General features: G+C 43.0%; 2 protein-coding genes across 3 annotated transcripts in view; both read left to right on the top strand.

The window, feature by feature from the left end:
* The window catches only part of LOC128700676 (homeotic protein distal-less-like), a 293,933-nt gene that overhangs the window by 103,070 nt on the left and 165,230 nt on the right, over positions 1 to 25,633 (top strand). The gene's annotated exons all lie outside the window — the stretch shown is intronic.
* On the top strand, positions 3,968 to 10,518 carry LOC138854367 (fat-like cadherin-related tumor suppressor homolog). Its single transcript, XM_070096992.1, has 3 exons — positions 3,968 to 4,891; positions 4,949 to 7,129; positions 10,013 to 10,518. The coding sequence occupies exons 1-3, from the start codon at positions 3,968 to 3,970 to the stop codon at positions 10,262 to 10,264; spliced, it is 3,357 nt and encodes a 1,118-aa protein (XP_069953093.1). The 3' UTR covers positions 10,265 to 10,518.

Raw genomic sequence — 25,633 nt, 5'->3', positions numbered from 1 at the left:
TTTGTACCTCCAGTTTGTACCTCCAGTTTGTACCTCCAGTTTGTAACCTCCAGTTTGTACCTCCAGTTTGTACCTCCAGTTTGTACCTCCAGTTTGTACCTCCAGTTTGTACCTCCAGTTTGTACCTCCAGTTTGTACCTCCAGTTTGTAACCTCCAGTTTGTAACCTCCAGTTTGTACCTCCAGTTTGTACCTCCAGTTTGTACCTCCAGTTTGTACCTCCAGTTTGTACCTCCAGTTTGTACCTCCAGTTTGTACCTCCAGTTTGTAACCTCCAGTTTGTAACCTCCAGTTTGTAACCTCCAGTTTGTACCTCCAGTTTGTAACCTCCAGTTTGTACCTCCAGTTTGTACCTCCAGTTTGTACCTCCAGTTTGTACCTCCAGTTTGTATCTCCAGTTTGTACCTCCAGTTTGTAACCTCCAGTTTGTAACCTCCAGTTTGTACCTCCAGTTTGTACCTCCAGTTTGTACCTCCAGTTTGTACCTCCAGTTTGTACCTCCAGTTTGTACCTCCAGTTTGTACCTCCAGTTTGTACCTCCAGTTTGTACCTCCAGTTTGTACCTCCAGTTTGTACCTCCAGTTTGTACCTCCAGTTTGTACCTCCAGTTTGTACCTCCAGTTTGTACCTCCCTCCCACCATCTCTCACCCCACAATGTCCTTCCTCCTCTCCACCCTTTCCTTTTTGAGTTCCGAGTTTTTCTACTCCCGGAGCCCGGCCATGGGCCAGGCTCGTCTAGTCCTCACCTGGTCAACCAGGCTGTTGCTGCTGGTGGCTCACTGACCCACATATCCATCACAGTCTGGTGTATATGTATAACCTTTTGAGATTTACTTATTTAATAATAAAGACTAATTATTTTAGAAACTCGCAAAAGTTTGTTGTGTAACTATCTTTTGATGGTTGTGGCGGTCATCGCCTCTGCAGCCCGATCCCGTCCCACCCCTCCTGGTGAACAACCTGATCAGTTACACTATTGGTGCTAGCATCACGCAGTTTAACGTAAGCACCACAGCTTATCAAGGTCTGTTTGTTGACCGACGTCTAGTTGTCGATTTCTGGAGTTATTTTCTCCGTGGCCTGGTCCACCATAGGCCTCCTTGAATTGGAAGGGATTGTTTGTAAAAGCTGTTTTCCACCTGTTCTTGTAAATAATAATCTCATTTTTTCTGATGCAGTTTTACGATAAAGTAGAGTTGATGTTTATTAGTAAGTACACGTTGTAAAGCTTATGTTTTCTTAATATACAAAAAACTGAGAGAGCCTGTGAAACAAACAGTTTCAGCAGTTAAAAACATTTAAAAAGGGGGATTAATTAGATTGGGAAGCGGAGGTACTGAGAGAACAGAAGGAATATTTTTAGAGTTGTTAAATGTTGACGAAAAAAAGAGAAGCAAGTGCGTTATGTTGACGAAGAAAGAGAAGCAAGTGCGTTATGTTGAAGAAAGAGAAGCAAGTGCGTTATGTTGACGAAGAAAGAGAAGCAAGTGCGTTATGTTGACGAAGAAAGAGAAGCAAGTGCGTTATGTTGACGAAGAAAGAGAAGCAAGTGCGTTTTGTTTGTGATCCGTCGTGTTGTTGGAATGTGAGCAAGGTACATTTATGAAGGGATTTAGGGAAGCCGATTAGCCGGACTATCTTCCTGGAGGTGGGAAGTACAGTGTCTATACTGAAGGAAAGGTGGGTCGGGCCATCTGAATTCTGATGTCAGCATGATAATGATGGAAGATAGTGATGGAATGGATGGCAGTGAAGGTGTTTTTCCTTTCTGGGGTCACCCTTCATCAGTGAGAGAAGGTCAGTGGATTAAAAAAAATCGTTGTGTGGGGGGAGTATATATATGAGAGAGAGGCTGTTAGCCTTAACAGAGGCTGTTGGTGCTAACAGCACGCAGTCCAGTAGAAACACCATAGGCTGTCTGATCAGAATTATTATAATATTATATTTATGGGGAGGCGCTAAACCAAAAGAGGCCATACACTGCTTGGGCAATGAGAATTAATCAGGTTCAATCCAAGGAGAGGGGAACAAATCATATTCCTTGGATCAAGAGCCTCTTGCCGGCATCAAAGAACCTTGTGGGTCTGAACAAACTGTCCAGTGGAACCCGTTAAGTTCACTGTTGACGACAGTCTGTTTATAATGACTCCTAACATGTGGTGAGTGGCACTACTAGGATAACAGTACCAGCAGCTGAGTTTCTAGACTCAATGACATATTTCCAAGGAGTATAATACTCCACAACAAAGATGGAGAGAATGAGGATGAGAGAATGACTGAGATAGGATACGTAGCTGTAGGTGATACGTTAGTCTGGGTGTGTTGGGTCTCTTGACTTGTGGCCTACAATTAGCAACAGCCTGATAAGTGGAAATGTGCTGGTACTGTACTCTGTTGGCCAGAAGCAGCAACAGTCTGGTAAATCTGAGTATGATAATCGTAGAAATACCGACAAAAAATGTTAGGTAAATGGACACAGATGTAACTAATATGACATTTTATTGTGGCAACGTTTCACTCTCCAGGAGCTTTCTCAAGCCGGACAAAGCTCCTGGAGAGCGAAACGTTGCCACAAGAAAATGTCATATTAGTTTCACCTGTGTCCATTTACCTAACAAGCCGTGAGTATGTTGGGTGTGTAGGTTTGGCAGCCACAAACAGCACTTTGGTAAGTCGGTAAGAAACACAGCAGCAACAACCTGAGCTGCAACCTAATTAATATTTCGAGTGGAAGTTTTGCAGAGCAAACTCATTGAAAATTTTAAGCTAATTGTTTGCTAAGTTATGTTTTTTGTTTCAAAGTGATGTGCATATGTGTTTATTATTCCTTCAGCTCATAGAACTAGAGAACTGTTGGCAGTATTCTTATGTTTGTAAATATCTCCACAACTGGTTCTGCGAGCAGTAAATGTTGATTTTTTTTTTTATTCGCCGGTATTCTCCCGGCCCGGGTCTTTTCCAAGTAGTGGTGACCCGGCCTTGGCTCCCTATCTGGGGAGTATCTCGAGACGTAAGTCTCCCATGGGAGGAGGTACAAGTACCCCCTCATCTTTGGGATCAACTGTCCCCAGGCCTAGCCACATTCCCCGCCCTCATGGGGCTCGTAGGGAGAAGCTAGGCCTCTGGTCTGCCATCTGCCCCGCCCCAAAGGGGCTCGTGGGGATGGCAGTCTTATGAGCTGTAGATGGCAGCATGCTCAGGCTTTGCCTACAAATGTTGATGTCACGCATATACAAAACTGAGCTTTAGGCTTCAAAATTTTATTAACATTATTGATTGAGGTTAAACTTTTAAAAATATATAATCGAAAGTTCGTGTGCATACTGTGTATTATTAATTATTATGTTGTTGGAAGCACTTAACTCGCACAGGTTATAAATTAGCATATGGAGAATGGGAGTCAGTCAGGGTCGATCCAAGGAAAGGAAGGATAGGTATACTCCTTTAAACCAAGAGCCTCTTGATCCAAGGGAAGGGGTATATTGCAGGGTGGTAGACAATGACTATCCAGGAAGGTACCGCATTCCTGTCATGTGAGCGTGAAACTGAAGCCTGATAAATGTTTTGCACTCTGGCAGGACAGTGGGTCTTCTCATGTTTCATCATCGCATCATGGGATGCTGAGTGAATCTTACAAACGTCTACTTACATTTAGTAAATTCTTTGCTTCTCTGTATGTTCCTCAATAGTTCTCATTCTTCTGTTTTTCCCCCGGAAGCTATGCGACCCTTACGAGTTTAGCACTTGCAATTAATATAATAATAAATTAATTATTCTTGTAATATTTCCGATTTAGGAAACTAGACTGTGAAATAAGATTCTTGGAGGTGTTAAGCAGAGGAAACATCAAGCTGCTTGACATTTATAGTTCTACTGTGTTATGTCAATGGTGTTTTAATGAGTCTTGTCTTTTTTCCAGGTGGAGTAGCATGGTGAAGGAGACAGGGTGTGTGGCCCCCCCGGCAAGATGACCCAGACGACATATTCCCACCCTCACCCGCGGGGTCGCCCTCCGCCCCTGCTATGCCCACACCCGAGTGTAGTGATCAGGAGATGTGTGAGATGGCAGCACGTGGTGGTGGCAGTGGTAGTCGCTGTAGCGGGCTCCTGCGGGCGTGTGGAGGGAAGTGTGGAGTCAGTGAGGTTCTCTGCAGAGCAGTACAACGCCAGCGTCCCGGAGAATGCTCTGGGCAACACAGCCGTCGTCAGTGACACTATGATGGGAGTCTACGTCACCGACCCAACACTCAAGATTAAGTATCGCATCACAGAAGGGGATAACCAGAATTTCTTCCGGGCGGGAAAGCGGGTCGTCGGCGACTTCTGCTTTCTTGAGTTGCGCGTACGCACTGGTAACCGCCACGTTCTAAACAGGGAGAGTCGCGACCAGTACCGTCTGAAGGTGAAGGCACAACACCGTCATCACGACGGCAGCAAAGAAGACCTCCCAGGAGCTGTAACTGAGGTAATCATTACCATTACTGACCTCAACGACCTTACACCATTCTTCCTGCAAGACGAGTACCACGTACGGCTCAGCGAGGACACACCTCTTCATGCCTCAGTAGCGCGCGTCAAAGCCGAAGACCCAGATAGTGGTCTCAATGGCCAGATATATTATAGTTTCTCTGACCGCACGCCAGTGTTCGCTATCCATCCTACCTCTGGTGTGGTCACTCTCACGCGACCACTCAGTTTCCTGGAGAAGGCAGCATACGAGTTGACGGTGCAGGCACAAGACCGGGGCCGCCGTCAGCATGGAGGGTGGCCATCTCACGCCAAACTCTATATTAATGTTACAGAAGAAAATGTTTATGATCCACAAATATTAGTTGTCAAGTTGCCTGAGTCAATGCCACGAGCCCATCTGGCTGTAGTTGCCATCATCAATGTAGCGGACCAGGACCGTGGCCCCAGTGGCGAGGTGAGGTCGTTAGAGATAGTGTAGGGCGATCCTGATCGCGTTTTTCGTGTCCTGCCAGGCTCTGGTGCTAATGAATTTAACCTGGCGGCCCTCGATACCATTGATTGGAGCGAGTCGCCATTTGGCTTCAACTTAACATTAAAAGCTACAGATGGAGGCAATCGACCACGGTTTAGCTACAAGGTGGTGCGAGTGGCAGCACCACCATTACCTCAGCAGGAGGCGGTATTTACACAAGAGGTGTATGAGGCTACCGTCAGCGAAATAGCGCCTGTGGGCACGCGGGTGGTGCAAGTAGGCTCTTGGCTTCCTGGAGCACAGCGCCGCATCGAGTTTTCTATAGTAGCAGGAAACAAAGGGGGACAGTTCCGTATAGACCCCTTCTCTGGCGTCATCACCACTGGAGCTACTCTGGATGCTGAGACCCGCACTGACTACACTCTCACCGTTGGAGCAACCAGCCCATCCGTCATCTTGCCGCTGCAGCAAACTTCTGCCAAGGTAATAGTGAGAGTGCTGGATGCCAACGACAACACGCCCATGATTGTGGCACCTCAGGGCGTAGTACGTGTGGACGAGCACCAGCCCGCCGGCACCTGGGTGACTAAGGTGCGGGCACAGGACTATGACTCCGGGGAGAATGGGTACGTTTCCTACAGCTTAGCAAATGCCGATGATGTGCCTTTCACGGTAGACCATTTCACGGGCGAGGTGAGCACCACCCGCGCTCTAGACTACGAGACAGAGCGACGTACGTGGAGACTGCTGGTGCGTGCATCAGACTGGGGCTCTCCCTACCGTCGTCAGAGTGAGAAGGTCATCACAGTGCACGTAGAAGACGTCAATGATAATAGACCACAGTTTGAGCGTATAGACTGCACCGGCTTCATAGACCGACTCACTCCTCTGGGATCGGAAGTTTTTACGCTTTCTGCTGTGGACTTCGATCAAGGAAACATTATCAGTTACAGGATTGTAGGTGGTAATGACGACCGTTGCTTTGGCCTAGATTCCACCACGGGTGTATTGACATTGGCATGCGACTTGCAGGATCTGATGGTCTCAGAACGTATACTCAACGTAACAGCAACAGACGGTCAACACTTCGCCGATACCTTGGCACTGCGTCTACAGTTAGTCAGACAGCAGAACCCATCAGCACACTCGTGGACGGTGCTGGACTGCAGGGAGATGGGTGTAGCTCAACGTCTAGCTGAGCAGCTTTCACGTGCTGAAAAAAGTAATCGCCAAGATGATCTCATTAGCTTGCTGACACCACCAATGACAGGGCTGAACGCACACGGGCCAGAACTGCTGCACGTGCCCCTGGAGGTCCGTGTACGAGAGAACAGCGACCCGGGCACCTTGGTGCTTAAGATTGAAGCTCAGGATGATGATAGCGGCTACCCAGGACATCTAGTTTATGTCATTTCATCTGGCAACGAAGAATCTGTGTTCATGATGGACTTAGAAACCGGGGCTCTGACGGTAGCAGGCCTGCTAGACCGGGAGAAAGTTGCTCGCTACAATCTCAACTTAACTGTATATGATCTAGGTAAACCGCAGCGCTCAGCCTCCCGCCTTGTTGTTGTCACTCTTGTCGACGAAAATGACAATGCTCCTAACTTTGATAAACCAGCTTATAGCTTCTTCTTGCCAGAGAACGTGGCCAACGGCACTAGTGTGTACGAGTTGCGGGCACAAGATCCCGATGAGGGCACCAATGGCGTGGTGACATACAGTTTGGCTACCGACACGAAAGACTTCAGACTGGACCCTGTGAATGGACGGCTGAGCGTGGCATGGCCCCTGGATCACGAGACTCATGACGTGTACGAGTTGCGTGTGGTGGCTACTGACGGCGGGGCACGATCTGCGCACGCCTACGTCACAATTCAAGTAGCCAATATCAACGACTGCCCTCCTGTCTTCCCCACTGAACGATCAACTGCTGTGCGTGTTCCCGAGGACCTTCCTGTGGGTGCACTAGTTACGCTTGTGACGGCCCACGATCCGGACTCTCCTCGCCTGCGCTACACTCTCATGGGTGGGCATGAGGGCATTTTCGAGCTAGACGCAGACACAGCGGCGCTGCGCCTCGCTGCTAAACTAGACTACGAGACCAGGCCCGCCTACAACATTACGGTTCGTGCCACTGATGATGGTACGCCTCCACTCTCTGCCAGCACCCACGTCATTGTGCAGGTACTGACCTCAGTTTTTTCGGATTCACTGCCAGAAGTAATTTTAAAATTGATATACGAGTACTACTAGGCTCATATAGTTAGAAAAATAAATTTAGGAAATAAATGTCACGCATTTAATAAGAGTGAAAAATGGTATGGTGATACCGATAAGATGTGGAAAAAGACACCTACATTTCAGGACATTAGAGAAAATGTTTCGCCACGCACGGCTTTTTCAGTCCTCAAACAGAATAACTAAGAAAGAGTATATACAGTGGCAGGAAGGTAGTAAGCTGCGAGAGGGTGGCAGTAATAGTAATAACAGTAGTACAATTGTGGTGAGATGGATTGGGTTTGAGAAGACCCAGAAACATCATGTTACAGCGGTCTCTAGAATGAGTATCGTTATTATTAATATCAAAACTAAGCGCTAAACCCACCAGGGCCATAGAGCGGTCTTCAGACATGTAAGGTTTGTTATAATTAAAGCATGTGCTAAATACAAGAGTAGATTTTCAGTTAAACAGAGTGAATGACTCATCGACTACTACTAGGCACTTCTTGCAGAAAATCAGTCTTGTGTAGCTTCAAATTCCATTTGTAAATTTTATATATATATATATATATATATATATATATATATATATATATATATATATATATATATATAAACCATAGTTCCTTGACAATAGGAGTAGTCACGAAAGCGCTTGGAATTCACTACTCTTTTACAGTGGTTTTTTGCATATATATATATATATATATATATATATATATATATATATATATATATATATATATATATATATATATATATATATATATATATATATATATATATATTCAGGGAAAACCTTGAGTTTTCCCTGAAGCAAGTTTATTCTTTTCTCTGAGGATGAGGGTCCCAATGACAGTTCTAGAGGTGGTACCTCCCTATATTTTATATATATATATATATATATATATATATATATATATATATATATCTATATATCTATATATAGATATATGTGTATATATATATATATATATATATATATATATATATATATATATATATATGTATATATATATATATATACATTATATATATAGATATATATATATATGTAATGTCGTGCCTAATAGGTAAAACTGGTCAATTAGCAAGAACTCATTTAAAATTAAGTCCATTCTAAATTTTTCTCTTATACGTTTAAGATATATCTTTTCATTAATGTTAATGTAACAATTTATAATTTTGCACCAAAAGAATCTTAGAAAACTTACCTAACCTTATTATAACAAGCGCAATTTATTTTAGCCTAATCCAGCTAAATATATTTTAGATACGTTTTCAACAATTTAATACTAAACAAACACAGTGAAATATATTGTTTTCGTTGGTTTCAGAATGATTTTTGTTAAATTATTGCATACACAAATTTTCGCTTGTCTTATAGGGCAAGATGAGCGTTGCTGTTTAAGCCAAGATCGCAAGTTTTACATATTCGGCACGATATATATATATATATATATATATATATATATATATATATATATATATATATATATATATATATATATATATATATATATATAAGATCATAGTAAACAGGTGTTTTCAGAATATGCAAAACAACCACTGTGAAAGAATAGTGAAATTCCACGTGCTTTCGTGACTTTTCACATTATCAAGGAACTGTAAAAGTAATACTTCAAAGGAAGGCATATAAAGGGTCTGGACCACACCTCACAAACACATCCCACAACAAAGCAACACCTGACGCGCGACGACACCGGCCTCATAAGAGGAACACTGCAGCAAGCCCGCTGGCCCAACTAGACAGGTCCTTCGCGACCTCCTACTAGCAAAATATTATGTCTAGTTGGGCCAGTGGGCCTGCTGCAGTGTCCATGATCTAAGGTTGGTTAATGGAATTGAAAGTCTGTCGTCTACACTCGGGTCATTAGGGGTGCATGGTAACCTTTTCACCATCAGACGTGGAAAGACAATTAAAATTAAGGACGCCATTGGTACACTAAGAGAAAACATCATAAGTGTCCGGGGCCCAAGACTGTTCAACAGCTTCGCACCATGCATAAGGGGAATTACCAATAGGCCCCTGGCTGCCTTCAAACGGGAGCTGGACAGATACTTAAAGTCGGTGCCGGATCAGCCGGGCTGTGGTTCGTACGCTGGACTATGTGCGGCCAACAGTAACAGCCTGGTTGATTAGGTCCTGATCCACCTGGAGGCCTGGTCGTGGACCGGGCCGCGGTGGCGTTGATCCCCGGAATACCCTCCAGGTAGACTTTAATCCCTAAAACAGGGATTAAAGTAGATTCGCAGCATATATACATTTAGAAACATACAACTCTTAGTGTATATATCCTGTGTGTCCGAAGGACTTAGTAATTTCTTGTTAATTATCTTTATTCACAACCAAACAACGTCCTCACAGTTCTGTATAAGCTATATATAGTCCACAACTTTTGCTAACAGTATTTTTTTCGCATTAGGGTTAATCCTACTAGTACCACTAGACTCGAGTAATGAAAGAATTTTCTTTAAGATTTGCATGACACAGTATTTTTGTGTGTGTGTTGAATATGCATTCAAATAATATAATTCCCACTTGTGATTTTATAAGTATGAAACTAAGTGAACTTATACTCGAAAATAAACTCCAGACTGCTACACGTGGATTAGACTAGATTTTTAGAGTTGTAGTGAAATCCTTTAGATTTATGGAGGATTGCAGGAAGTTTGAGGTCATGCCAGACGTAGCCTCTCCTATAAATATTGCAGTCAGTGTGTGATGGTATAAGTTCAGGCATAATATTATGTACGCTGTGATAAAGTATTTGAAATCAACTAGTGGTGCTGATGTGTCTTGTCCCCTGCCTCGCGTCTCTGTAGGTGGTGGATGTTGACGAAAATGTTCACGCGCCAGTCTTCATGAAGGACGTGGAGCAGGCCCAGGTGCTGGAGTCTGCTCCTCCACACACCCTGGTTGCTACCTTCAGCGCCGTCGACGGTGATCACAATCCTGCTGACGCCGCCATCACTTACTCCTTGGTGGGTTCTGAAGGACGAGGTGTCTTCTACATCGACCAGAAGGGTGAGTGTTCTCTGATTACGTTGATGTTTCTGGTGTTCTACTGGACATAGCTATGTACTTAGTTGTGTATTTTCTCACTGAGCTGTGACTCCTTCAGCATCTTTCACCATTATGGCCCAGTACTACACCATTAATTTTTCCATACGAGAAATATTTTGGGTTGATTTTATTTTCACTGATGGCTTTTTGCTTTGGCTTTTAATCAGGGAAAAAGTAGCAGAGGTAATAACTACGGACTCAACACAGATAGATAAGTCTATCTTCTGCAGGTACGAACATCCCTTTTCACCTCACGACTGAATTTACTAACTCCACGTAATCAGCATTTTATAATTCATGGATATCATATTCTTGGGAAAATAAAATACAGATATATGAGCGAATACAATTATTTTTTACACTAATGAAAGTATGGATAATATAGGATTACTGGTAAAGTCCCACTTAGGCAAGGTTACTGAGAGATGAATAATATAGCATGTATTGCGGGTTATTACAGTAATTTATTATAGTTGCAGAATTCGGAATACCGAACAATACTAGTGATTGGCCAAGTGATTGGTCCACCACAGTTTATATATAAGCCTCTTAGTGTTGACCCGGCACTCTGTTGGTCCTCTTGCGGCCAAGGCTCGGCCCATCACTGCTGAATTGCCTCGTCTTCTCATAATGAAGGAACAAGATTCTCTTGTTTCACCCTCATTACATTCCAATTCATGTGGGTGGGTAAGGTTGGAGCAACATCACACACTGCTGCCTATTTATGGTTTGACATTGGCAGTTAGCAAGAAGGAAATATAGGTTAATTTATGATAAATTAACGTAAAATGACTAATACATATACTTTCGATCACTGCTCAGATCGTAGAGAAATCGACGTAGCCTACCGCGTGCCTCTTTATCTGGAAGACATAATGCAGATCTACTTATTAATCCATTTACATGTATTTAGGTCGCTTCCACTACCTGTTTGTGTATGTAATTATCTTTCTGTTCGCTGCTTGTATGTAAAGGGGAAGAAATGAGATGAGATTTGTGTGTGTATTATTGCTGGGAGTGGTGTCAGGGTTATAGTTGCAGTGTCATGCGAGTGGTGATGCTCATTGTTGCTGGGAGTGGTGTCAGGGTTATAGTTGCAGTGTCATGCGAGTGGTGATGCTCATTGTTGCTGGGAGTGGTGTCAGGGTTATAGTTGCAGTGTCATGCGAGTGGTGATGCTCATTGTTACTGGGAGTGGTGTCAGGGTCATAGTTGTAGTGTCATGCGAGTGGTGATGCTCATTGTGTCATGTCAGTATAGAAAAACATCTGGTTTTATCCCAAGAAATCTTCCTAATAATTTATGGAAAATAACGATTTAAAAAACAAACTGATACCTTTGACCGGGCTGTTGTTGGCCACTAGTAACAACATCCTGAGCAACCAGGCTATTGTTGCTAGTGGCCATCAGGCCTAGTCAGATATTTGTGTTGTACATAGTACTGTGCATGAGGTCACGTTTAGGGAAGAGCAAGCTGGTTTGTTGTGGGATATGTCCTCTCGGAGTGGTCATGGCATTAACAGTGAAATATTGGTGAAAGAACATGGTTTATGTATTCTCTTATTCGCGCACTGGTGGTGAGGTCATTGTCCTTCCACCCCTCCTTGCCCACCACCTGTGGGGATTCTTCTGAAGGCACCATGATAGCCTAATATAGGAGGTAGGTGCAACGGAGTGGAGTCAGGTTCCCCACTGATATCTCTATCTGCCTTGAACGAACCTGTGGCCTTAGATGAGAGCACAAATGATTTCAATAGCACGATCATTGGTGTTATCTTGTTTCAAAAGGTTTTGTTATGTATCTTATCATTCTTTTGACCTCTCCTGTATTGGCAGTATATTTTTTTTACCTGTTTCTTATGTTCTATGAGATAATCTGCCGATCTTCAATTTTGTGCTCTTTTTGATTGGTTTATTCATCCCGTAACTAAGCAACTGAAATTTGTCTCCAGTGAACTTCCTTATTTTCATGTGCTCATTGGAAGACTTCACTGGTGTCTGATATTTTTTTCTGTATCTTTACTGTATCCTTTATCGTCCTCGAAAGATGATACGAAGCTGTGACTTAGTGTTTTTTAGTTATACATGATGTAAGGATGAAAAACAGTATTAGTGCTAGGACCGTGACTGGGGGTGTTGATCCGTTTACCTCGCTGAGGCTGGACTTTCGTCTTGTTTACTATCACTAAAGTGATGTTTCTTAGAAATTTTAATGTTATTTTTCCGGGTTATCACACCATGGTCACCGTGGAAATCACATCAACGTTTCGCTTTTCATCCACAGCATCGCAATAATCCACAGTGGTTCAGCGCTTTATAATATAATTAATAATAATGATAAAAGCCAGGAATCAGTAAAACAAGTCGATAAGAGTCGGGACCAGGATCTATGAGTTTAGCTCTTAGTTATGATTGTACGAATCGACCTCGACTCCCGGGCTCCGGGAGTAGAAAAACTCTCGAAACTCATTAAAGGTATATATACATATATATACATGTATATATATATATATATGTGTGTGTGTGTGTGTGTGTGTAAGGATGATGTGGATAATAATAATTCATGTTAAGTGCTAAACCCATGTGGGTCATTCAGCACAAGACATGGTGGAGGCTCGATCCTCAATCTGCTGAACGCGAGACAGATGCGCTTCCTATTTGTACTCACCTAGTTGATAGGATGATGTGGAGGGTGGTATTAACATGGTCACTGGTAGTTTTTTTTTTTTATTCACCGGTACTCTCCCGGCCCGGGTCTTTTCCAAGTAGTGGTGACCCGGTCTTGGCTCCCTATCTGGGGAGCATCTCGAGACCTAAGTCTCCCATGTGAGGAGGTACAAGTACCCCCACAGCTTTGGGACTAACTGTCCCCGAGCTAAGTAGGTAACGGAAGGCGCCATAACTTTCTAACAAGACAATCACGCTATGGTGCCCAGACCAAATTTAATTTCCATGGACCATATTGTTCTTACCGTTGACTCCCGTGTCAGCTTTTGAGCTGTGTCTGATCAGCCAGGTTGTGTTGGTTTGTGGATCTCGAAAGAGTAGTTCTTTATGTATGATTGTTGTATCTTACTTCCTGTACCCATCGTAACGGGTCCAAGAGCTAGACAGCAACGTTTTTTGTCTAAGCAAATTACAAAAATTAAGTCATTTACAATAAGCAGATTTTGGATACTTGACCGGATTTGTTTTGTGGTAAGTCAGTATGTTGTTCAGTGATTTACTTGTGACTTCACCTGTGACATCTTTCAAGTGTTCTTCTATCTCCTCTGCCCGGCCTGAGGCCAGGCTTCTCTGTTGACTACCTGGTCAGTCAGGGTGCTTGTGTTAAGCCCACCTTGCCATCATAGCTCGGTTGATCCGAAACTTGTAGAAGAAAGCTGTCTCGCTACTTCGTTCTAGTTTCAGTCTTCGTTCTTGTATTATTATTATTATTATTATAATCAAGGCTGAGCGCTAAACCCACTAGAGTCATATTCGTTCGTGTAATATCTTGCAGATAATATGTTGAGTCTTGGGCCACGGATATTGTCACAATATTCTCAAATTGTTCCTCCCATCCTTCATCCCCCGTTTCCCCATCCCGTCTTCAGTAGCTTAATTTCACATTTTCTCCCATTTCCCTCGCTACCATCATGTTAGTTATGGGTCCAGGCTCTTAATTATCTATCATTATATATTAACAAGTACCATATTCCATTACGTTGTAGACAGAACAACGCCCAATACCCTCGCTTCCTTCCCTACCCTGCAGCGCTGTAGAGCCCTTGTGGCTTAGCGCTTCTTTTTGATTATAATAATAATAATAATAATGTAGACAGAATAATCGAAGTATTTTCAGATATTCTCTTGTTTTACTGTAGATATTTACGGTAGATGTGGGCAGTATACGACCTTCGTATGTTTTCCTCTTCTATCTCTCCTGCCCTGAGAGGTGCTGTGAGCACAGCAATATTCAAGTCACTAGAGCACAATGATCTGAGAAGTACCATCCCTGGCGTTGCTAGTCTTTATTTTGAAAGTTCTCATAATCCACACTATCATTTTCCTTCTTTACTCTGTTTTCCAGATATCTGATCCTCTGACTTAATAATTTCATTCTTTTCTGTATTCTGTGTTAATTTTTGAGATCTTCATTCTTCCTGTTCCTTACCTGTTAAAATTATAAACACTGAACATGTTATTTTTATTTTTTTCCCTCTGAAGACTTTGTTGATGTATGTTTGTAGTTTTGTGTGTTTTCTACTGAGGTAACTTTCACACTTTGTCTACAAAGGACGATGCAAAGCTGTGGTTAGTGTCCTTCTTTATGTCAGTTATGATGGTGAGAAACAGTAATAGTGCTAGCACCATGCCTCAGTGTACTCAACTTTTTACTCTGTCGATTTATTAAAAAAATGAATATCCACTTCACATAGCTTCCTCTTATAACTGTTGACTTCATTTTATGAGATAATACTCCGTGGTTGCATCTGTTAAATACCTTTACAAATTCCGTACAGATTACATCAACATTATTTTTCTTCTAAGTCCTCCGTAATCTTTTTATTGTGTTTTAATAGTCGATATACCCGTGATATAATTTTGGTATACCTGTGAACGGTTTCAAAAAAATTTCTACCCTCGCAGTCTGGCCCAGGACCACATTTTCCCTGTTCATTGCCCGTTCATCTAAGTTGTTGCTTTAAGCGGTCATCATAGCCATTACACAATGGTTGATCTGGTTCTTGGCGTCATTGAGCTGCAGCCCAAGCAAGCTGGACTGGGCTGGGCTTGCCTGGCGGGCTGATAATTAAATGGTGGAGATGGAAGTAGCGGCGGGTCCAGCATGTTAAGTGAGGGCTGGGCTCGTCCAGGATAATACCGCTCGCTTGATGATTAACTTAGTCATTATGCTGGATTACCACGCTGTCACGGCCTGCTGAGCCGTTTTAACTACGGTTCATGGGGAGGGAGGGGGCCCACGAGGAGAGAGATAAGGGTGAGGGGTGTGTGGTGGAAGAGTCACGGGGTTGGTGTGGCGGAGGGAAGAGGGTGGGGAAGGGGGAGTAATTGCTGGAGATGGAAAGTAATGATGGTTTATCAGGCGGCTGTGCCAGGCGCTGCCTAGTTATGTGAGGATTCTGGGCTTATCTGCAACCAGGCTGGCCGGGATGCTCTGATGTTAGTGCTGCTGCTGCTGCTCCTAGTGGTGGTGGGCGCTGGTGCTGCTAGTGGTGGATGCCAATGGTGGTGGTGGGTACTGCTGCTGCCTGCTGCTAGTAGTGGTGTTGGGTGCTACTGCTGCTAGTGATGGTGGTGGGTGCTGGTGTTGGTGCTGCTAGTGATGGTGGGTACTGCTGTTGCTAGTAGTGGTGGGTGCTGGTGCTGCTAGTGGTGGTGGGTGCTGCTGCTGCTATTGGTGGTGGGTGCTGGTGCTTTTAATGGTGGTGGTGCTGGTACTGTTGGGGATCAGAATGGTAGTGTTGATGGTGCCAGTGTCGGGCTACAGACAAGTCTGGCTCTTCCATTGTCCTCACTGAACCATACTTTTGTCAGTGTGGGCAATTAGATACAAAACTAAGTAGGAGTTGAATAATAGCTCTAGGCCTTTCTTGTTGCAGTAAACACATCAGGAGCTTGCAATATTGCAGAAATGAGTAAGAAATCCAGGAAGATCCATTCGAGGGAACGACTCGCACGTGTGTGTGTGTGTGTAATCGTTGAGGTCGAAACTGGAATCTTCAGTCATTATTTTGACACTGCTTGGTTGGTCTCTGTTTATTCACGACTCTGAAGTTTTACCCCCTTTATGCATTATTATATTTACTGTCTTTGTTGTATGTAATATCTGATATTTTTATGGATAGACACCATTCTAGCCTATCCAAACCTAACCTAAATAATGTTCATCGACAAATATGCTTAAAAAACTATGCAAAAAGAATGGACGTTGAAGGAGGAGTTGCTGTCGAGGAACCAGAAACCTCTCACCCACTGCCTTTCTTAGCCAATATAAACTTCATAGCATCTACACCATTGTCTTAATCCCTGTTGTTTTGTTTTTCTTAAATGCGTTCCTTTTCCTTCCGGTTTCTTTGGTTTTGTTTCCCTCACGTTTACAACCACTGCTACCGCTTTCTCACACCTCTGCTAGATGCACATTTATTACCTTGATCTGTGCCAAGATCTAGTTGCTCAGGTCCTGGTGCTTACTTTCCAACACTTTATCTGAAGGTTACCTGAATAAAGTTTCCAGGAGTCAACGTCCCAGCAGCCCGGTCCCAGACTAAGCCTCCTGGTGGATCAGGACCTGGTCAGCCAGGCTGTGATTGGTAGTTGCATGCAGTCCAAGTATGAACCACAGCCTGGCTGGTCAAGAGCTAATTGGAGGGCCTTGCCCAGTCTCTCTTAAAGGCAACCAGAGGTTTGTTGGTAATTTCCCTTATGCATACCTTTACCATTGATATATCTTTGAAGAGTTTCGAGAGTTTATCTACTCTCCGAGGGAGGCCATTCAAGAGCCAGGGACCACCAACACTCATCTAGTTCTCATATTTTTTTGTTTAATTTCTTGGGGAAGCGCTAAACCCGTAGGGATTATAAAGCGCCTGTGTAGAGCTATGGAAGGCATTCACGCTTAATTCAAGAAATTGGAGCACAGATCCAATTCCCTAGATCAAGAGCCCTTTACCAGCATCAAGGAACCTCCCTTGAGGGAAGAGTTCTCTTATAGTGTACCTGCAGCGTACAGCAACATCACGACTATAGAGGGAAACAGTTTCAAATTATACCTCAAAGAGAAAAAAATCTGAAGCAGTATGTGTTATTATAGCTGTATCCAAAGCTAATTGCATAGTGGATTGATGTGTTCCCAAGGATTTCTTGATTTGACAGTAAATATATATATATATATATATATATATATATATATATATATATATATATATATATATATATATATATATATATATATATATATATATGTCGTGCCGAATAGGCAGAACTTGCGATCTTGGCTTAAATAGCAACGCTCATCTTGCCATATAGGACAAGTGAAAATTTGTGTATGCAATAATGCCGCCAAAATCATTCTTAACCTAACGAAAAAAATATATTTCACTGTGTTTGTTTAGTATTAAATTATTGTAAACAAATCTAAAATATATTTAGTTGGGCTAGGCTAAAATAAATTGTTCTTGTTATAATAAGGTTAGGTAAGTTTTCTAAGATTCTTTTGAAGCAAAATTAAAATTTTTTACATTAACATTAATGAAAAAAAATATATCTTTAAACGTATAAGAGAAAATTTTCGAAAGGACTTAATTTTAAATGAGTTCTTGCTAATTGACCAGTTTTACATATTCGGCACGACATATATATATATATATATATATATATATATATATATATATATATGCAAAACAACCACTCTGAAAGAATAGAGAAATTCCAAGCGCTTTCGTGACTACTCACATTATCAAGGAACTATGAAAGTAAAGCATCCAAGGAAGCTATATAAGGGGTCTGGCCAGCACCTCACTATCAGATCCCACAACGGTTAAACACCTGACGCGCGCCGACCCAACTGGATAGGTCCTTTACACAACTCACCCACAAACTATTCTACCCAAGAAAATTTAAAAATTATTATTTGTCCAGTGTATTATTATTCAACTAAAAATATGTTGGTTCTTCCTTACCATGAAAACTTGGTTGATATGCCTTCTCTTCTTAAGACTTTTAATATTAAAGTTGTATTCAAAAATCTTGATACAGTAAAAAAACTTTTGATAAAGAATTTCCCCCAAAATGGATTTAAATTAGATAAGTTTAGATTTAGAAAGGACATAGGAAAGTATTGGTTTGGAAATAGGGTAGTTGATGAGTGGAACAGTCTACCTAGTTGGGTTATTGAGGCTAGGACTTCGGGTAGTTTCAAATTTAGGTTGGATAAGTACATGAGTGGGAGGGGTTGGATTTGAGTGGGACTTGCACATCGGAGCTTGTTTCTTGGGTGGCATTGAAAATTGGGTTGGTCAAATGTTTGTTAGTGGGATGAACTGTAAAGGACCTGCCTAGTATGGGCCAACAGGCCTGCTGCAGTGTTCCTCCTTTTTTTTTTTTTTTTTTTTTTTTACACAGGGTTTGACAAGGTTAAGGATCCCTAGCTTTATTGACAAGCTATTTACAGGTTAAGGATTCCTAACTTTCTTGACAAGCTAAGAGCTGTTACCTACATCAGCTCATTTGAAAGCATTTTTATTGTTATGAGACATACAAGTAGGAAACAGGATGAAGTTGGAGCCATCTGTGGGCCAGCATTTTCATTTGATCAACTGACTTTATCTCGTTGACATCATTATGCTGTACGAATGTATTCCATACTCGAGTCATCCTGGGTATGTATGATCTCAGATGGAGTGATGTACTGGAGAAGGGTACAGCCAGAGTGAAGTTGCTGCTTTCTGCCCGTCTTGTGGCATAAAAGCTTGTTTCACGCTGTCCTCGAAGTGGGTTTGTGGGAAGTAACAGTAGGGAATTATGGGAATGGGAGAGTAGAGAATTGTGGGGAAGGGAAGAGGAGCAAATTGCGAGGAACGGAGAGTAGGGAATTGTGATGTTCTTATGTTCTTATGTGTCTATAAGATTCCTTGTAAAATTTGCGATAAAGTTTATTACGGTCAAACTGGTAAAAATCTCGAACTAAGATTAAAACAACATAAATATAGCATTAGAACTGGACAAGATTCCAATGCTCTATTTATTCATGTAAGAGATTTTAACCATCCAATTGATTTTCAAAAAGTTGAGAAAGTAGTATCAAGCAAGTCCATGGTCGACAGGAATATAATTGAATCTTGTTTCATAAAAAGCAGTTTTGACAATAATATGAATATTTCCTTTGGTTTATATAAATTAGATCCATTTATAATTAATAGAATTTGATAAATTAGACACATATGCAACTCTTGGGTATCTTTATTGAGGAAACGTTTCGCCACACAGTGGCTTCATCAGTCCATACGAAGGAGAAACTTGAAGAACAGGAGGAGAATGAGGTAATCAGTCCCTCAACCTTGAGTCGATGTGTTCAGTCCATCAATCTTGAATAGAATATTCTATTCAAGATTGATGGACTGAACACATCGACGTTTCCTCAATAAAGATACCCAAGAGTTGCATATGTGTCTAATTTATCAACATGTCGGTTCTCTGAACCATTCATCTACTAATAGAATTTGGGAAGAATTTAATAATACACTGGACAAATAATAATTTTTAAATTTTCTTGGGTAGAATAGTTTGTGGGTGAGTTGTGCAAAGGAACTATCCAAGTTGGGTCGGCGCGCGTCAGGTGTTTAACCGTTGTGGGATCTGATAGTGAGGTGCTGGCCTGACCCCTTATATAGCTTCCTTGGATGCTTTACTTTCATAGTTCCTTGATAATGTGAGTAGTCACGAAAGCGCTTGGAATTTCTCTATTCTTTCAGAGTGGTTGTTTTGCATATTTTGAAATCGCCTGTTTACTGTGATCTTATTGCATATATATATATATATATATATATATATATATATATATATATATATATATATATATATATATATATATATATATATATATTTGTGTGTGTGTGTGTGTGTGTGTGTGTGTGTGTGTGTGTTGCAAACAATCGCAGACAGGCGATCTTAACTATGCAGGACAAGCCACCGGGGGGGGGGGAATCTTTAGCTCAAGTACTTTCACACTTCTTAGTGCGTCATCAGGAGCTTTGCAATGTTGCAAGGGAGCAACCAAAGCAGGGAGAGAGGTCTCAGAGTAGCGTAGGTGTCACTGGCCACGGTTACCCTTAGACTGTGTGTGTGTGTGTGTGTGTGTGACATGTGATGTCAGGCGTGACATCGTGAGTGATGTGGGGTGACATGTGAGGTGACGTTAGGCAGCACGGTGACATCAGGCAACATCCTGGAGTGACATCGCGAGGTTACATCTGGGAGACTTCCTGGGTAACGTCAGGCAGCATTGTGACGTCACGGGTGATGCAGGCAGCATGTTGACGTCAGATAGTAGACAACAGCATGTGGCTTTGGACATCTGACTTGGTAACCCACATGGTTTTCCCCACACGGCTGGTAGATCCACGTGCCCTTATCCACATCTGGCATCGTAATCCACATGATTTAAGAGTTACCTTGGGCACTCGGATACACAGCACTGGCAAAGAATTCACTCTGAATTCACAGAAAAACAGCAGAAGGACAGTGAGTAGCGTAGTGATGTATGGTGGTAGTGTAGCTAAGCGAGTGTGGGTGGCGTGACGCGAGGTGCATGTGGTGGGACCAGGACAGCCAAGCCTACCCTCCTCTCTCTCTCTCTCTCTCTCTCTCTCTCTCTCTCTCTCTCTCTCTCTCACACACACACACACACACACGTGGAAGGCAGTGCAGATTCTACCAAACTCACCTCTTACTTGCTGAAATAGCAGTGCTGAGCTGAAAACAACAGCAGAAACATACAGGTGACGCTGAACACAAAAACTGAAGAACAGAGTGGGATGTTGCGAAGACCCAGGTGATGCCACAAAGGTTTCTCGAAGAAAATTCAGCAAATTTCAGCCTGGATCCTGCTGATCTTGTCTGAAGGATGAAACTTGCAGACGCTACTTCAGGACAACTCGTAGAGAGATGGATGCTTCTTGTACAAGACGATGAAGGAGACAACATCTTCATGCTTCTTCCTTCCACTCTCCGGGCAACATTGCTGTGACCAAGGCTTGCCACCATTTATAAAAATTAAAATGGGACTGTGCAAGCCAGGGCTCAATGATAAGGCTTCGGAGGCGTTCTTACTTTATTTGGGTTCTTCTACATAGGCAGTGTATTATGGCAGCCCAGGCCCAGAGGGCCATGCCCTCGAGAGAGAGTGACGAAGGAAACGCTTGTTGTCTGAGTGATGTCGGCTGCTAGAGTGAGGCAGGGTAAGTGTGATGTGAGCTGAGCTTGGTAGGCCTATGCCACTAGGTGCCAGCACCATAGTGCCACGAAATATGAGCCCAACTGGGAGCGCGCGCACACACACACACACACACACACACACACACACACACACACACACACACACACACACACACACACACACACACACACACACACACACACACACACGCACACACACACAGGCCATTCGGATTGGTGTTGCTCTTCGCCTAGCCGCCCCCATCCTCACCGAACATAGGTGTATTTGCGGCATGGCGACAGCTGATCAATTCGGACTTCATGGTCTTGTGTGTCACACAGCAGAAGGGAAGTATGCCAGACATGAGTAGGTCAATGACATCATAAAGAGAAGCCTCGCCACAGCCCGTTGCCCAGCTCAACGGGAACCCCAAGTACAGAGGTCTGATGGAAGTCAAAAGCGTCCTGATGGAGCCACTATGCTACCCTGGAAGGATGGAAAGCAGATTGCCTGGGACTACACCTGTGCTGCCACATTGGCAGACACCTACTTGCCATACTCCGTAGTGGAAGGGGGTGGAACTGCCAGCCACAGGGAGACCCAGAAGATCCGAAAATATGAAGACCTTCCCCCTTGCTATAACTTCATTCCAATAGGGTCGGAGACCCTTGGAACATGGGGCAAGTGTGCTCTAAAGTTCCTCAAAGAGCTGGGTGAAAAGCTCATCATAGAAACCAAGGACCACAGGGCGACCAGCTTTCTCTTTCAGAGACTCAGTGTTGCGATCCAGAGAGGAAATGCCTGCAGCATTCTAGGCACGCGGCCCACCGCAGGGGAGCTGGACGAAGTATTCGAGATGTAGCTCTGAGTTACCTATGTTGTTTTGCTTTCTGTTGTATTTTTGTGAATGTTTGGCCAATGTATTTTTGTCTTTTAATAAAACATACTTGAAATATAGGTGGTAGGAGAAAATTCTCAAACAGCTTCAGGGAAAACCTTGAGTTTTCCCTGAAGCAAGTTTATTCTTTTCTCTGAGGATGAGGGTCCCCATGACAGTTCTAGAGGTGGTACCTCCCTACATATATATATATATATATATATATATATATATATCTATATATATATATCTATCTATATATATATATACTGCTTGTTGAGTCTGGTATTAAAACAGGAGGAGGCCGAAATTAATCCGCGAGATACCACTGCCATGAGTGTCCTCGGATCACGAGAAAAACATCTAGCTCTGCTGGATGCATGATCTTTGTAGAATTGCTGGCTCAGTGGTATGGTGACATGGTACGTTGTGTTGTCTCTTGAGGCGGGACAAGGTGTTGTGGGGTCGAGCCCTAGCCTGCCGCAGTTTGGTAAATGATATGTGTGTGTGTGTGTGTGTGTGTGTGTGTGTGTGTGTGTGTGTGTGTTTGTGGTTGCAGGGGTCGAGTCATAGCTCCCGGCCCCGCCTCTTCACTGATTGCTACTGGGTTCTCTCTCTCCCTGCTACCTGAGCTTTATCAAATCTCGTCTTGAAACTATGTATGGTTCCCGCCTCCACTACGTCACTTTCTAGGCTATTCCACTGCCTGACAATTCTATGACTGAAGAAATATTTCCTAACATCCCTTTGATTCATCTGAGTCTTCAGCTTCCAATTGTGACCCCTTGTTTCTGTGTCCCATCTCTGGAACATCCTGTCTTTGTCCACCTTGTTTATTCCGCGCAGTATTTTATATGTCGTTATCATGTCTCCCCTGACCCTCCTGTCCTCCAGTGTCGTCAGGCCAATTTCCCTTAACCTTTATTCGTAGTACAATCCCCTTAGCTCTGGGACTAGTCTTGTGTGTGTGTGTGTGTGTGTGTGTGTGTGTGTGTGTGTGTGTGTGTGTGTGTGTGTGTGTGTGTGTGTGTGTGTGCCTGCGTGCGTGTTTGTGTGTGTGTATTAATTATATAAACTCCTTTTATTTGAGGCAGTCTCAGACCAATACAATATCTCGGTCTAAGCCGGAGTCATAAACTATGGTTTCCTGTAAAACTAAATCGTTGATTCTGAATTCACTTCGGGAAATGTCATTTCTTAATGATTTTTAGCATTTTTTCTTGTTGCTTCCTATGAGGTTGCAGAATATACATAAAGCACACAGAATATATAATAAAACGCAAGAAACAAGTATAAGACAGGAATAATTATGTCAGATGATATGTTATGTACGGAACACAATAAGCAAAATGGAGCGAAGGGCAGGGAAATTATAAGAGTGGAGCTTGAGAACATTGGAAAAAAGAAAAGCAATGGTGCCATCACGACTCAAATATTGCTTAATGCTTACAGTGTATCTTAAGGAAGAAAAAATTGCAGAGCTGGAAAATATACAGAGGTCGTTCACCACCCACATGGACACCATAAAACATCTGAACTTCTGGAAACGAATCAAAGCACCTGAATTGTTCTCTCTGAAACAGAGGAAAGAGACTCGATAATACGGAAACCTTGAAAGCCTGGTTCTCAAGTCCTCGGTCATAATATCTCTCTGTAGTGAAAGGTTTGGGAGAAAGATTAGAATAAACTCCATGAAAAGCATGGGCGGCTTTAAAAAATGATAGGATGGATAATGAGAACTTAAAAACTAGAGATCCCAAATTTCATGATGTTTCCTTTAAAAATTATTTTGTTCTCTAGGCTGGAATACTGTTGTACATTAACATATCCATTCAAAGCGGGTAAAAACTGCAGATCTAGGGGGTGTAAAGAGACCCTTTTCCCACGAAAAGTTCTTTTCAATCCCCTTTAACTACTGTAAAACCTTGGAAGCATTAATTTGTACTGCTGGAACCAGGGGGAGAGATATATCAAACCCATTTTGGAAAATCTTTGAAGGGCCCCAAATCGGGGCAAAAGAAATCACCCTCAAAAAGGAAAAAGATAAAGGGGGGATGAAAAAATGCCGCCAAAAAAAGGGAGGGGCCACGGCCACTAAGGGGGAAACCCCCAAAAGGCCGGGGCCCCAAAATTGTCTAACAGCCCCCCCATCAAGCATTGGGGGAATTCCAAAAACCCTGGCTCCCTTTCAAGAGGGGCCCGGGTTTTGATCCCCCAAAGTCCCCCGGGGATCAGCCGGCTGTGACTCGTACGGGATCGGGGCGGCCAGGAAATTTTTTCAGTTGATTGGGCCCCCATCCAGGGGGAGGCCTGGTCGGCCCGGGCCGCGGGGGTTGACCCTCGGAATAACCTCCAGGAACCTCCACCTCTATATTTGGGAAATATTTCTGGGGGCACGGGAAAGGGAACGGATCAGTAAAAGGGGTGGGGGGGTGCGGCCGGGTGGTGCTGGTCGGGTGGGGGGTGTTGGGGGTGGTGTTTGGGGGGGGGTGGTAGGTGGGTGGTGGTGGTTTGCGGTGTGTGGTTTGGTGGTGGTGGTGGTGGGTTGTGGTGGGGTGGTGGGGGCTTCTGTTGGGCAAGGGACCGCAAAAAAGAACTTTTGGGGGATCACGACTTAATTCCTTGTAGTTTTGGATTAAATTTCAGGTTTTATGGAAAGGGAGAAAAACGGGTACAGATTTGGGGAGGATTCTGACAGGGCAAGAATGTTTAAAGCCCCCACCAGCAGATATAAAAAATATTGTTGAAAAATTATGTTTTGGGGGAAAAAAACTATACCAAACCTGTTTTTTTCCTGATCACCCGGTTATATAACCCCCAACCCACTGGCAGAAAGGGGATCAAAGAATTTTGGAACCCCTAAGGTATAGGGGGGTTTTAGCGGAACTAAACTCGGCGGGGGCCATAAGAAGGGGGGGAAATGAAGGGGGCCCATCAGGATTGATCAAAAGGGAAGGGTACATCTGACCCCCTCCCAAAAACCCCTTCACGGGAATGGGGGGGACAGAGAAACAGACCAGGGAGAGGGGCTTGGGCCCATGATGTTCATTGGTGATAAAATTCCAGCGTTCTAATAAAAAGAATAAAGAACTAGAAATATCATTTACAAAACGGGAATCCCACACGAGAACAAAAGAAACGTTTTCAAAATATTTTAGTATAAAAATGTTAGATGACTATCATACAGCACACAATAAGGCAAATGTAAAAAAGGTGGGGAAAAACAGGGGGATGAGAACTTTAAAAAATAAGAAAAAAAATTAAAAAAAAAAAAATGTGCTTTCTGTTTGGGAATATTTTTTGGGTGTTGACGGCCCGTTCAGGGGGGGAGAGATATCAGGACGGGAAAAAGACAGTGATGTTTAGGCCGGGAATAGAGTCAAAAGGTTTTAAAAACTACGGGAAAGGGCCCCCAGTGAAAAATGTTTTTCGGGAGTAAAGAGATACCCCGAAGATACATAAAGATCAAATTTCCTTTTTTAACACCCCCAAAACATTTATTTTAAACAAAACTTAGAAAAATAAATTTTTAATTTTAAAAAAAGAATACAGTTCAAGATAGGT

This window comes from Cherax quadricarinatus, chromosome 56 (assembly GCF_038502225.1).
Source record: "Cherax quadricarinatus isolate ZL_2023a chromosome 56, ASM3850222v1, whole genome shotgun sequence".
NCBI lineage: Eukaryota > Metazoa > Arthropoda > Malacostraca > Decapoda > Parastacidae > Cherax > Cherax quadricarinatus.
The sequence above is the reverse complement of the archived record's forward strand: the minus strand, read 5'-3'. Positions and strand labels throughout refer to the sequence as shown.

Bases quoted from the DNA above. Each gene is read 5' to 3' on its own strand.
- LOC138854367 (XM_070096992.1), top strand. From the start codon at position 3,968: ATGACCCAGACGACATATTCCCACCCTCACCCGCGGGGTCGCCCTCCG. The intron at 4,892-4,948 runs GTAGCGGACCAG...GAGATAGTGTAG, and splicing joins CTGTAGTTGCCATCATCAAT to GGCGATCCTGATCGCGTTTT. The intron at 7,130-10,012 runs GTACTGACCTCA...GCGTCTCTGTAG, and splicing joins GCACCCACGTCATTGTGCAG to GTGGTGGATGTTGACGAAAA.